Raw genomic sequence first — 14,614 nt, 5'->3', positions numbered from 1 at the left:
ATTTCTTGTGTCAAAGGAAATAAATGGATATTTTGATTATATTTCTGTACAACGTAAAGTTCATGATTACTAACGAGTAGTTGTTCTCTAACTGGAATACAAACCTACGCTATTTATATGGGGTATTACTGACGAACCATCAGAAAATTAGCGAGGGTTAACCATCCATCCTGCTAATTTGTGGGAGGGGGGGGGTTAGTAACTACCACTCTCACTCACACACTGGGGTTTAAACTTCACTTTGCTTTTGGGTCAGACGATGAACGTTGCTACCGCTCTTCATCTGATCTTTTTGGACTGCCAATAATCTTTTTGTGCTTTCTTTTCCAGATTGTTTTTGTGTTTGTTAGTGCCCTTGCTTGCTGGTCATGCCACCTGCTGTCCCGAGAGCTTCTCTTGTGGTACCTTTACGTCATCCGAGGATACCGATCCTCACCATCTTTGTACGACTTGTTTGGGGCAGCATTGTACGGAGGATAGTAAGTGTATTGACTGTCGGGATTTGTCTGCCTCCCAGTGGGAAATGTTTGGTTGACGGCAGAAGAAGAAGTCTAGAAGGGACTCTTCTCCTTCGATGGTTTCTTCGAAGAAGAAGAAACCCAAAGCTGCTTCTTCCGCTCCCCGATTTTCCTCCGAAGTTATACTTGAGCAGTTCCCTCCGGGGATTGATTGAATATTAGCGTAGATCCTTTAACTCCTGGTCAATCCCGGTCCTCAAGAGACGGTGTCGCCTCCCCCAATGAGGTGGCCCCACCTCTTTTCTTGGTGGAAACCTTGCCTCTTTCTCCTTTGTTTCAGGTGTGGCCATCCCTGGATTTGCCCGATCCACCTTCCAAGGAGGTGTTGCTCCGGACTTCTTCAGCGAGGTGCGGATTTGCAACGTTCTGCCGAGTATGAGGTGGATTTGTTATATCTGGTTGAGATGGTCGTTCTCGAGGCTTCCTCCATTACCCTGCCTGCGGACACCACTCTTGCCTCTTCTTCTGCTCCGTCAACCAGCGCCGAGGACTGCGCTTCCCCTCCCGAGGCTTAGTGGAAGGAGTAAAATCCAAGACCTGTCTCTCCAGTGAGTAATCACCTCTCTCCAGTGAGTGATCACCTTTCTCCAGTGAGTGATCACCTCTCTCTTTTGCGAGGGATACCACTCAGACTCCTCTTTGGAGGCCTTCTGCTGACCTGCCTGCTGCCCTGCTTGACCCTGTGGAGGCTTGTTGTCATGGTCGCCGCCCTCACCGAACTCGCCCACCTCTTCGCCTCGGTCATGCTTCTTCACCTTCGGTGAAACATCAACTGTTTGGTTCGTCAGCCTCGTCTTCGGAGGATCAACCTGGTTCGTTTGATTCTTGTCCTTCGACCGCGCCCCTGAACTCTCCTTCTTGTCAACGAATCCTGATCCGTGCCTCCCTGACAAGGTTTCGTTCACGATTGTCTCCTTATGGTGACCGCCATGCTGTAGATTATCAATCGGCTGCTCGCCAAACTCCGGCTTGCTGTTCTCTGACTCCTTGATCTCCTAGACGCCATTCTCCTGCTTACCGTTTGCCAGTTCACTAGTCACCTACTAACCAATCGCCTGCTCATCCTTTGCTTGCTTGCAGTTTAGCTGATCGGCGATCGTCTGCTATCGGCAATTGCCTGCTCGCCAATTGGCTTCGCCGTTCGCCTGTTTACTGTTCCCCTGCTCGCTGATCGCCTCCTCACTGCTCACCTGCTCCCCGATCACCTGCTCATTGCTTGCCTGCTCGCAGTTCACCTGATTGCCGATCACCTGCTCGCAGTTTGCCTGCTCGCCGATCGCCTACTCACCCTTCACAAGCTCGTAGATTGCCTGCTCGCCGATCGCCTTCTTGCCAATCGCCTGTTTGCCGATTAACAACTAATCGGTCTTGTATTCTTCGGGGCCCGGTAGCTGACATTCCTGTTTGTCAGTCTTTACCAGTTCCCCGACAACCTTTGGTTTCCTGTCGACACTCTCGGCTCATGCCGACGACTCGTCACTCCTCTTTGGAGGAGAGTAAGACTACAACTTGTCACCAATCTTCTAGGCACCGTTTGCCATCTCGTCGATCTCCCAGCTCACCGCTTGCCAACTCACCGTTCGCCAACTCATCACTGATCATTGACTCATTGGCCTCAGGCTCATCCTTCATCTCTTTCTCCAAAGAGACCAGCCGAATGACAGCCTTCTTCGCGCGAGCACGTCTGATCAGAGCAACAGCGATGACAGTCTCCTGTTCAACGTTCAGAGAAACATCTTAAGACAAGCGGTCAGACCTTCATCTCCTTGAACTTCGGCTCCTTCTAGGAATGATAAGGCTTCTCTCCACCATTAAACGTCACCCCATTCCCCTCCTCGTAAGTGCAGAACATCATGCTCGCTGGGGATGGTGGAAAAAACAAGCAGCAGGAGTTTAAGATTCCCAAGCTCCTGCCCCTTGGAAGGAGTCCACTGAGCAGAAGGAGGTCAGGCCTCAGCTACCTGCTTCATCATCGTCGATAACTGAGACTCTGTTGCAGCGTTCCTCGTCTTTCTTTTCAGTGGATCTCATGGACAGTACCCCCATTGGACAACAGTCATGGTTTAGTGCCTTGGTTAGGGCAGTTACTCAGGCCTTTCCTTCGGGACTGTATCCATCTCACCCCTCGGAAACTTCCAGCTTTTCCTGGGAAGAACCTTCATCTCCTCTGCCAAGACAAACCTCCATGGTTTCGTCCCCCCTGAAGAAGAAGGGAGTTCAGAACGAAATACCTTTGACCAGGGTCAGGTTGACCCCTACCAGACCTTCCAAGAAGTCCAGACCTGCTGGTTCATCCCCTCCTCGCTCTAAAAGGGCTTAGCTCGTCACCTTCATCAGAGGCCCCTAGTCAGGAAGAATCCCTGTTGGATTTTCTTCTATCCTCCCTTAGCAAGGGGGTCCCGCGCAATGGCAGAGCAACAGCATCGGAACCCGCGGAGGAATCCAGCCTTCCCCCGTCGTACAGCCAGCAGAACGTCCTAGGAGGGAACCGAAGGATTTAAAGACTGTTCTGAAATCCTGATCAAGGATTCTTAGATGCACATAGAGGGTCAGGACATCATCCAGCCATCACAATGACAACAACCCACCCCGAGATCCAGTCTCCTAGTTTGATGCGTACCTTGCCATTAGTCCTAACGAAGTGGAGAAGAGAGTCAGAACATGCCTTCTGGTAGGTTCTGGCCCGCATCAGGTCCCTCTATGGATTTGCAGATCCACCATTGCCTCCGCAAGAGGGCAAAGACACGGTCGTTGACTGTCTTTGGCACTCAGAAGCCCTTGAAGTCCAGTGTGGTTTTGCCCTGGTCTTAGGGGCTGAAGAGTGCCTGACGGAAGGTTTTCAATAAGCTCACCGACTTCTCTGAGACAGTTCGTTCAGGCTCGTCCTCAAAATTCCTCCCACCCCCGGATATCGAGCAGAGGAGGTAGTAAGAGGTCCTTGACGAGCATCTTCCAGCTCTTCCTCTACATCATTCCTTAGAGGAATTGACAAAGGGTTTTTCTCTGGAGAGACTTTCTGGGCTTCAAGTCTCATTCTCAACTACGGAGATCCTGAACCAGGAGGTCGCGAAATTTGCCTTGCAGGCTACTTCGTGGCTTGGCTTTTGGTTAGGGTCACTGGGGAACCTGGTGCGGACCGAAGATATTTCTAAGGAAGTCACCAGGAAGACGATGATGATCTTCTTGCTCTTGGGCACTCGAACTATCGAGTTCCTCGTTCACCAAGTTGTACACATGTGGGCTAACATCATTCTGCAGCGCAGGAACTCGGTAGTCGAGTGTTTCCATCATTAGGTCCCCATGCCGAGATCACGAAGCTCCGGAATTCCTCTCTGGAGTGATCCTCTTTATTCAAGCTGGAAGATGTGGAGCAGGCAACAGAGAGATGGAGGAAGTCACACAAATACTCTCCTCCATAGGCACCTAGCATCCAGGACCTGTAAACCACCAGCTCTCTCTCAGACCAGCCAGCCAAAACTAGCTTCGAATAGGACTACTACCAAGGAAAAGAAGGTGTCTAAGAAGCCCTTTCCTGCCAAGGATGGGAAGGGCCCCAAGTCCTCTCGTGGAGGATAGGCGGTCCCCCCACTTATCCACTAGTAGGGGGATGCCTTCTGCACTGTTGGACGAGGTGGATGCAGCACGAGGCCGAACACTTAGACGGTCTCCGTGATCAAGACAGAGTATTGTGTCCTGTTCATGCCATCTCTCTCTCCACTGATCAAGAGTCCAGTTTTGATAAGCTCCTTTGCGATGGGATCCGCAAAGCTGCAAGCCCTTCACGCAGAAGTCCAGACCATGTTGGAGAAGGGCGCTCTCCAGGAGGTCCTCGACGACTCTCCAGGCTTCTTCAGTCTACTCTTTCTTGTGAAAAAGGCGTCTGGAGGCTAGAGACCAGTCATCGACCTCTCGGCTGTGAACTAGTTGTCATACAGACTTTATTCAGAATGGAGACCGCAGACACGGTCAGACAAGCGGTAAGACCACAAGACTTTGTGTACACTGGACCAAAGGACGCATACTTCCAGATTCCAATCCATGCATCTTCAAGGAAGTACCTCAGATTCAGTCTAGACGGCAAGAAATACCAGTTCAAGGTTCTGTGCTTTGGTCTTTCCACAGCACCTCAGGTCTTCAGGAGAGTCTTCGTCTTAGTGTTATCTTGGACTCACAGGATGGGCATCCATCTCCTCCGTTATCTGGACGATCGGATGATCCTAGCAGACTCGGTGTCAACCCTTCTTCAGCTCTGAGACAAGCTTCCGAGGCTTTGCCATGATCTGGGGATCATGGTAAACCTCAATAAGTCATACCTGCATCCCTCTCAGCAACTGGTATACTTAGGAATGATAGACACTAACCTTCACAAAGCCGTTCCATCAGACAACAGGGTAGTGAGGCGGAGGAAGGTCACGAGACCTTTTCTCAGACGAGAAGAGCTCCCAGCCCAGATGTGGCTATGTCTCCTCGGGCACTTATCATCTCTCACCCGTCTAGTTCCCAACGGCCGCCTCAGGATTCGATCTCTCCAGTGGTGGCTCAAGTCCACCTGGAATCAGGCCTCCAAACATCTTGATTTCCATGTGATCAGAGGAACAGATGGACCTCGAGTGGTTGGTGGCAGACGAGAATCTGCTAAAGGGCATCAACCTTCTCGTCCTCCCCCGGATTTATTGATCTTTACGGATGCATCAAAAGTAGGGTGGGGGGCCCCACATGCTGCACCACAAGACCTCAGGCCTTTCGTCAGAATTTGAAAAGTACCAGCTCATCAACCTCTTGGAGATGAGGGCCATCTTCCCGGCCCTTCAACAGTTCCATCAGTTCCTGGTGGTCCAATCAGTGATGATGAGAGACAACACCACAGAAGTGGCTTACATCAACCAGCAAGTCGGTACTTTTTTGCAGCCCCTATCCCATATTGCAGTAGAAATACTGAGATGGGTGGAAGTCAATTCGGCAACGATATCACCTTGAGGAATGTGCTCATGAACAACCTGAGCAGAGCTACTCAGATACTGGGTTCCGAATGGTCTTTTGGTCATGTAGTAGCCAACAAAGTCCTGACTTTGTGGGGTTCTCCAACTGTGGATCTGTTAGCAACGACCCAGTCCCAAACCCCAAGGCTCTCTGACAAGATGCATTCCAGCAGCAATGGTTGAATAACATCGACGTTTACGCGTTTCCCCCATTATGCCGGATGAGAAAGGTACTTGACAAGACCAGAAAATCTTACAATCTCTCAATGACCCTCATAGCTCCGAATGGTTCCCAGACCTTTTGTAACTCCTCACGGAGTTTCCGAGAGAACCTCCTCCACGACACAATCTACTCAGACAACCACATGCCATTATCTTCCACAAAGCAGTAACTTTGCTTCAACTTCATGCCTGGAGACTATCTATCATCTCCTCTCTCAGAGAGGCTTTGCAAAAAGAATGTCTGGACACTTGCGAAAGTCATCACCAGCAGTCTACCAGGCAAAGTGGAATGTCTTCTTTGGTTGGTGTTATGGAAGGGGTATCTCGCCTCTCGATGCCACTATTCCAGCAAAAGCGGAGTTCTTTGTGCATCTGCTATCGCTCAGCCTTGAGTCTTGCTTTTAGACTAAACGAAGTAGTCATTTCCTCTTCATTGGAACTTTCACTCCTAATATGGAGTTATGAACTTACCTGTCCTCAGTCGGAAGTGAGACCTCCTCCTTGGAACGTGGTTCGTGTGCTTCGGTCCCTTAAAGGGCCACCCTACGAACCATTACGCGAGGCAACAGATCACCACCTCATTTAGAAGACGGTGTTCCTGTTTGTGTTGGCCTCGGCCAAGAGAGTCAGTGAACTTCATAGTCTCTCGTATGACATTCCCCATTCAAGGGGATAGGGAGAGGTAAGCTTTAGCTTCGTTATAGAGTTTGTAGCCAAGATTCATAATCCGAGAGTAGCGGATCCTAGATTCTTCTCCTTTAAGGATTGAAAGTCTTCAATCTGTAGCTGACGACCCAGATCATGTTACTATGCCCAGTAAGGTGTTTGACACACTACCTCGAAAGAACAGCAGCAGTTCGTCCTCGGGTGACCCCGCTTTTCGTCAGCACAGGGAGGACTAAGAGGAGTGTCACTAAAAACACGATTTCAGCGTGGATTCGCAAGGTCATTGACCAAGGTCTAAATCCGGACCCTCCTCCTCCACGTCAACCCAGAGCTCATGATGTCAGGTCCATCGCTACATCTCTGGCCTTCAGACGTAACTACTCTATGACGCAGGTTCTACAAGCGGGCATTTGGAAACGACAGACAACTTTTGCCGCCCACTACCTGCAAAACTTAACCCACAGGAGACTCGATACATTTCTATCATTGTGGTGGCTGCAGAACAGCTGATTTAGTACCTCAAGCTCCTTATTGGACAAGTAGCAGAGGGTTGAGAGCATTGGTTACCTGGGTTTTAGTCTGAATGAATGTAAAGGAATGACTGGCTCTTTTCTTTTCTTCATCCTCCCCTGTCTAGGGGAAATCAGCATCCAGGGTCCTCTGCATAGCTGACCTCAAACCACTGCAGGTAAACCATCTGAGCTCCTTATAAGTGGTTTTAAGAAGCCAATAATGTTGAAACGCAATGCCATCCTTAGGGCCAGGGGAATGGCGGTGTATATTAGGACCGAGTACCCTGCTTCTCATAAGTCCTGCTATCAATGTGGATGTCATGAGATTCAGGTAATAAAAGTTTGTGGCAGGCATAACAACTTTTATTTGTGTTCGATCTACCGGAATCCAGACATGGATGATTCTATCTTTGATTGTCGTCTTACCATTATGGCTAAGATACAAGATGATAGAAAGGCTTCTTTTGTCTTTGTTTTGTGATTTTAATGCTCACCATAGGGAGTGGTTAAGTTCTATCTCTCCTACCGATCGCCATGGCTTAAGAGCTTTAGACTTTGCCTCTGAATCAGGCTGTGAGCAAATCATAAATGAAGCTACTCACAGGTCTGGTAATTGCTTGGACCTCGTATACACTGACTCCCGTGGCGTTATAACTAGTAAGATTGGTTCTCCAGTCGGGACATCTGATCATGCCTTGATTTCATTATTAGTGAAGACTGAGCAGCCTGTTCCTGATATATCATATTCTTGTAAAATTTATATGAAATCCCAAGCAGACTGGAATGGGATTTTGCATGATCTTTTGTGCTTGAATTGGTCAAAATTATACTGTATAATAGTGTAGATCCTGTTGTCCCTTTGAATGAGAATCTGTCAACATAATCGATAGGTGTATCCCTTCTCGTGTGCTAAGGTACCGAGTGAAAGACAAACCGTGGTTCAATGATGATTGTAGACGTGCTTATTTGGAGAAGCAGGAGGCCTATCACCTTTGGAAGGGTAACAGATCAGATTTGACCTGGAACAACTATACTCAGCTTTGAGCTTTTGCTCAGAGAGTTTATGCCTCAACTGAAAAGGAGTACAATTTAACCATAAAAGAAACCCTTTCTGGTACAACTCAGGAACATAAATGGTGGTCTACCCTTAAATCTGCACTCTTTGGTGTAGATGCAACAGTTCCTCCTTTACTTAAACCTGATGGCTCAGTCACTCACTGTCCAAAGGAAAAGGCAACCCTTTTGGCTGATGTTTTTGACAGTAAACAGAGTAATGAAAAACTTGAACTTCCTCATTCCTGTTTTCCTGAGGCTAAACTAACTAGTTTAGCTTTTCGATCTTGTGAGATTAAAGCTCTGTTGATGGACCTTGATGCTTATGGAGGTGTAGACCCAAATGGTATTTTTCCTTTGTTTTTTTTATAAAGGCAGCCGATTTCTTAGCTCCAAAGTTATCTGTTATTTTGCGCAAGTTAGCAAGAAGAGGAGCTTTTAGCACTTGTTGGAGAATTGGTAATGTTACTCCTCTATGTAAATGTGTTTGTGGTAGCTCAAGTCCCACTGATTACCGCCCAATCTCCATAACTCCCATATTATCTAAAGTTTTTGAACGTCTTCTGGCAAAACGTCTTAATAGGTTCGCTGAAGGTAATCATCTACTCCCTAGTTTGCAATTTGGTTTTCGTAAAGGCCTTGGAGCATGTGATGCCCTTCTTACAATCTCCAATGCTGTACAGAAGTTCCTTGATTGTGGTCAGGAAGTGCATATGATTGGCCTTGATTTTAGTGCTGCCTTTGACCGTGTAAATCATGAGGCCCTTGTTTTCAAACTGAAACAGTTGGGAGTGGGTGGGTCGTTTCTTAGCGTTATTATTGATTTTTTAAGTAATAGATCTCAAAGAGTTGTTGTTGACGGGCACCATAATGAGTATAGGAATGTGATATCCGGTGTTCCACAGGGTAGTGTTCTTGGCCCATTACTTTTCATACTATATACACATGACATATGGTTTGGCCTAGAAAACAAGCTTGTTGCATATGCAGATGATGCTACTCTCTTTGCATCAATTCCATCCCCTGAATGTAGATTTGGGGTTGGTGAATCCCTTAATAGAGATTTAGCTAAAATTAGTGGATGGTGCAAATTATGGGGTATGAAGTTGAATCCGAACAAAACTCAAAGTATGATTGTAAGTAGGTCAAGGACGGTGGCTCCTCAACATCCGGATCTCAGTATTGATAATGTTTCTTTAAATTTGTATGACTCTTTCAAAATTTTAGGTGTGATTCTCGACAGCAAATTTACTTTTGAGAAACATTTAAGGTCTCTGTCTTCTTCAATTGCACAAAAAATTGGCCTATTGAGAAAGTCTTTTAAGATTTTCGGGGATCAATCTATTCTGAAGAAGTGTTTTAATTCTTTCATTCTACCCTGTTTTGAGTATTGTTCTCCTGCCTGGTGTTCAGGTGTGGATTCTCATCTTAATTTGTTGGACAGAAACTTACGGTCTATTAAATTTCTTATTCCTGATCTACCGGTAGATATTAATCTCTGGCACTGTCGTTCAATTAGTTCATTATGCATGTTGCATAAGATTTTTCATAACTCTGACCATCCTTTACATTCAGATCTCCCTGGACAATTCTATCTTGTTCGTAATACTAGGCAAGCAGTTAATTCTAATAGCCAGGCCTTCTCCATCCTGAGGCTCAATACTACGTAGTACTCTAGAAGTTTTATTCCAGCTGTTACCAAGTTGTGGAATGATCTTCCTAATTGGGTAGTTGAATCAGTAGAACTTCAAAAGTTCAAAGTTGGAGCAAATGCTTTTTTGTTGACCAGGCGGACATGAGTCTTTTTATAGCTCTGCTGAAGATATTTTCCAATTTCAAAGGACTCAGGTTTGTATAGATAAGAAAAATTATAGATTGCTTTTAGAATTTGTCATATTCTAATGGTAATTCCTTCTTAATAAAGCTTATTAGCTTTGACCAGTAAAGGTCTAAGGCGAAGTTACTGGTTTTCAGATGTTCAAATCTTTGTCACCATACATATTTGTTTCTACTCTTCCATATCCATGAATGATAATGTTAATTTTCTAGATATATTACCAAGGTAAGCCACCTTGCATTTATGATATCCTTTTTATGTTAATAGATTACAATGGTAATTCCTCTTTAACTTTTTGAAGTTTGATGTGTAAAGGTAAAGAACTTTGGAGAGATTGAAATTCTCTGATATGTGGTCATAAGTTGTAAAATGTCAAAATGATAAGGATTTTTACTTTTGAGGGACCTTAATTGAGATATGATTTTCAAGAACTGCAATTGTTTTTCCTTTTCCTCACTCCAAGTTATCTCATCATTCTAACTCCTATTATGAAACATTTCTGCATCCAGCTTATGAATAAAAATATCATAGCCCATACTATTATTATTATTATTATTTTGCAGATAGTATATAAGTATAACAGTAAAAATATTATTTCATTCTTTCCAGAGGTCACCAGCAATATGGGTTTTGTCAAGCTGGCACTAGTGGTCTATTGTTAGAGGATGAGGCCGTCTTAGGTGTACCAGGACCTTACACCTGGCGAGGCACAGTGCACACATCAAACATTTCTGATGATTTCTTGCTGAGAGATAAGACTCAGTACTTTGGGCCTGTTACTGAAAGTGATTCTCCTGTTGATAAATACAGCTATTTAGGTAAATATATTTGTGTTATCTTTCAGAGCGTCTATACTGCTATTTATGTAAATACATTCCATCAGCTATTCATAATCATTCAAAATTATGGAATCAGAATATTTTTTCGTCAAATACATACCAATTATATTGTGAAGCTAGTAAAATGTAATACCATATATAACATGTGCATTGGGAAAATGGAACAGTTGATTTTTTATCAATAGTGGAAAAGTAGAAATGTTAACCCCTTCGCCTTGTTGATGTCAGTATACGTCAAAACATGCCTGGTAATATACACGGTGTTTTCGGGATAATATCATTATTATTATCATTATAATTATTATTTTAGTCTTTTCATATTACCATGAAATAGTCACACCACTCTCTAGCCAATCGCGACATTCCCTACCTTAGGCATTACTTGACACCCCCAATTGGGAGACTGTCATCCTACCACCAACCAAAATACTTGCGATTCTAGTCCTTATTCATGATTATATAAGGTTTATTTTAGTGTATTCACATCTAACCTCATCACCAACTAAAAATACTTGTGATTCCAGGCCTTATTCATGATTATGTAAGGTCTATTTTTTTGTCTTTCTATGTTGTCACATTGTTCAAATAACAGTGAAGGTCTTTCTGCCTTCGACTATAAGTCTCATCCACGAGACGGAAACTTACCATTAACTGTAAAGTAAAGGAAATAGTTGACAAAAGATGAGATTTATCTTTTTTTTCATATTTTATTCTTTTTTCTCCTATAATTTCTACAAAATAATATGTTTTATATATATCATATTAGTATTACTGTATTCATTGTTTTCATGAGTAAACGTTAGCTTATTGTGATTATTTCCATTTATTACCATTCTATCGTCTCTAAGCAGTATTCATCATGTTCTTACATGCACAGTCGACAGTATTTCCAAGCTTGTTAAATACCCAAAACAGGAATGATCCAATTCATAGTGACAGTCACAGTCACATGCAAGGTGGAATGACAAACGAATGAACAAACCTTATGTCTAATGAACTAAATTTATATTACATTTCTCTCTCTCTCTCTCTCTCTCTCTCTCTCTCTCTCTCTCTCTCTCTCTCTCTCTCTCTCTCTCTCTCTCATATATATATCTTTTCCAACAGTTTTTTGTTTATTGTATTTATACCTTTTAAATTATACATTGAAAAATACTTCTTGTGTCAAAGGAAACTAATGGATATTTTCATTATATTTCTGTATAACGTAAATTCACTTATTACTGTCTAGTTGTATATCTTTCGATGGCTATTTATCGTGGAATTATTACGGAATAAAATAGGCACTTCAATAAATGTATAAAGATTTTTACACATAAATCGCAGTGCATTACCATACTTTATAATTATAAATTATAAAATAATTCTTTTGTCAAAGGAAATAAATGGATATTTTCATTACATTTCTGTTAACTTGAAGTTCATTATCACTAACGAGTAGTTTTATGTCTTTCGACGGCTATTTGTCGTGGAATTATAACAGAGTAATATAGCCACTTCAGTGAATACAAAGTTTTTTTTTTACACAAAATCACAGTGCTTTACTATTACAGTACGGTCCCGAATTATACCTGTTTCAATTATGCGATTCCCCATTTATGCGGTTGCTAGTTTTCAAAAATAAATATTCTGTATCTGCAAGTCAAGCACTACAAAATGTATCAAATCTATTGTCTTCTCAAGTATATTGGTAGCCCTAAATACGCTGCTTGATGATAGATGTTACCAAACGATATTTGCCTTACATTTTATTAACATAATTTTATAATAAATAGCCTATTCAACGAAAAATTCCAAATCAACAATGGAATCAACTTTAAAACTATGCGAGTCCAGCTGACAGAATGTAAACAGAATTGTAGTTACATTTTCGGCAATCTTTATCTTTCTTTAACCTTAAGATAATTTTAATTGTTGCTTTAATGATGGTTTTTTAAAGCATTATTTTTGTTCAGTACAGTATATATAAAAGCTACATTTTCCCTCTGGGTGTTCAGTGTTTTTACACGTAGGGTGGGTTCGTTTATCGGCAGTGAATAGCCTAAAATTTGGTAACGAGTCGGCTATATTTTGTCATATTTTAAACAGTATTGATTTGCTTTACAAAGATTTGTTTTGTATAGTACACGGTATAATTGTAAAAGCCTCTCTTTCTCTGAGAGAGAGAGAGAGAGAGAGAGAGAGAGAGAGAGAGAGAGAGAGAGAGAGAGATTTATCTATTTTATCTCTCTCTCTCTCTCTCTCTCTCTCTCTCTCTCTCTCTCTCTCTCTCTGGTGCTATACAATACTTACATATACTGTAGATGAAGAAACTAAAATCGGTTTTCTTAAAAAGTGTCAATTATTCCGTGTTTAAATCCATTTCGATTGTATCTTAAAATATAGCATCGTATTTCGTCAGCAAACCACTTTTTTTTTAGGAAACATCATTTTATTCTAGAAAATTGCTACTGTTTAAATAGTTAATTGTGCTTTAAGAAAACATGTACTTTTGTTTTAAATTCTGGGTGTTTTAAAAATCAAGTATTGCAGACTTCTTTTTGTTTTACTTTCGGCTGTGATCAAATCGGCTGATGTCTAGCTGCCGCCCTCAAGAATATGTGCGTACGAATACAGTAACAAAGTATTATTTACACCATTTCTTAACTTATTCAAAACATCTATACAGTTAATATTACATAAGCTCCAATGTGTTATAACCTCTCATATTTTTTGTTTAGTACATTTAAAACTATCATTAATCTCGCACCATCTCTGTCACATCAAACGTTACATCGGTAAACCAATTGTTCGATGAAAAAAACTGGCTTTGTACTTTCTTCTCTCCTGTGGGTACAAATTGACATAACTGGAATTAGGAAAAGTATTTTGGATATGGAATGGATAATTATCTTTCGTAACAGGTTAGAATTATCGTAAATTATCCTACTGTCATTAGCGACAGTTTGCTATTGTTGATTAAACGCAAACCAAAATGATTCTCCCGATTTGCTACGTCCTTAGGAATTTATATGGATACGGTAATTAAAATATTTGTAATAACATAATATTTACTAAAAGCTCTTAATATCATTAGTTATCACCTTATTCATTTATTTTAATGCATTCGTTTGTTTATTATGATTATCGATGGAGCGTACAGTAAATAAACGGAAGGTTTTCGTTTTAGGCGGCGTGTTTAGTATAAATTGCATTCATTTAATTTATTTTGAAGTTCTAAGAAAAATTAAGTAAAACAACATTGGTAATAACAAAATCATCATATAATCAATAGTTGGTAAGATAGCTGTTGCTGCTAAAGGTAACCTAAACACAGATGTGTAAAGGCATTCGTTTCTTCACTATGATCAGAGATAAATGTAAACAAAACAATGGATTTTGATTTTGATGGTGTACTTTTTGGCGTGGCTAGGAAACGCATGATATAAAATCGCCTTTATTTCGTTAATTTTGGATTTTCAATGATACAACAAAAGCTAGTCTATACAGTGATGGTTTTGCTATTCACCCATTGTCTTATACAACAGCTATGACTTAAACTTATTAAATTTACTGCTAATTTTAGGTCGTGTTATAAGGGGGAAAATACGGTATTTTCACCCTTCCTGGTTGTAATTTTAACCTTTTTTAAGTTATCAAAACTTTAAAACATTTTAAATGTTTTATCTATTTATAAGAACAATTGTATATTAGAAAAAATACAGTATAGTACATAGAAAGATATGAAAATGATTGGTAAATGTTTTAAATAGGCAAGTTTCTGTTTACCATGGCCCTAATGGAATTATTCCTGCTGTTTCGAAATATGCGATTTCCCATTTATGCGGGGCCATTTATCGACCAAATTCTTGCCTAATTCTGGACCCTCCTGTATTTAGAGATACTGTAATTACATAAAACTTTTTTTTCAAAATTATTCTATAATCACTTAAAAATTAATAGAAAAACATTTCTTTACTTACTTTTACTTTGATGGCTGCTTTTCCGG

At 41.8% G+C, this 14,614-nt stretch overlaps 1 protein-coding gene across 3 annotated transcripts in view; it reads left to right on the top strand.

Moving 5' to 3' along the window:
- LOC137654700 (integrin alpha-3-like) overlaps positions 1–14,614 on the top strand; it is a 360,316-nt gene that overhangs the window by 171,990 nt on the left and 173,712 nt on the right. For all 3 annotated transcript variants that reach the window (XM_068388595.1, XM_068388593.1, XM_068388596.1), the window contains one exon: positions 10,397–10,605. In XM_068388595.1, coding sequence (XP_068244696.1) covers positions 10,397–10,605 — 209 coding nt within the window. The remainder of the gene's footprint in view (positions 1–10,396; positions 10,606–14,614) is intronic.

Source organism: Palaemon carinicauda, chromosome 15, assembly GCF_036898095.1.
Source record: "Palaemon carinicauda isolate YSFRI2023 chromosome 15, ASM3689809v2, whole genome shotgun sequence".
NCBI lineage: Eukaryota > Metazoa > Arthropoda > Malacostraca > Decapoda > Palaemonidae > Palaemon > Palaemon carinicauda.
This window is presented reverse-complemented; position numbering and strand designations above follow the sequence as displayed.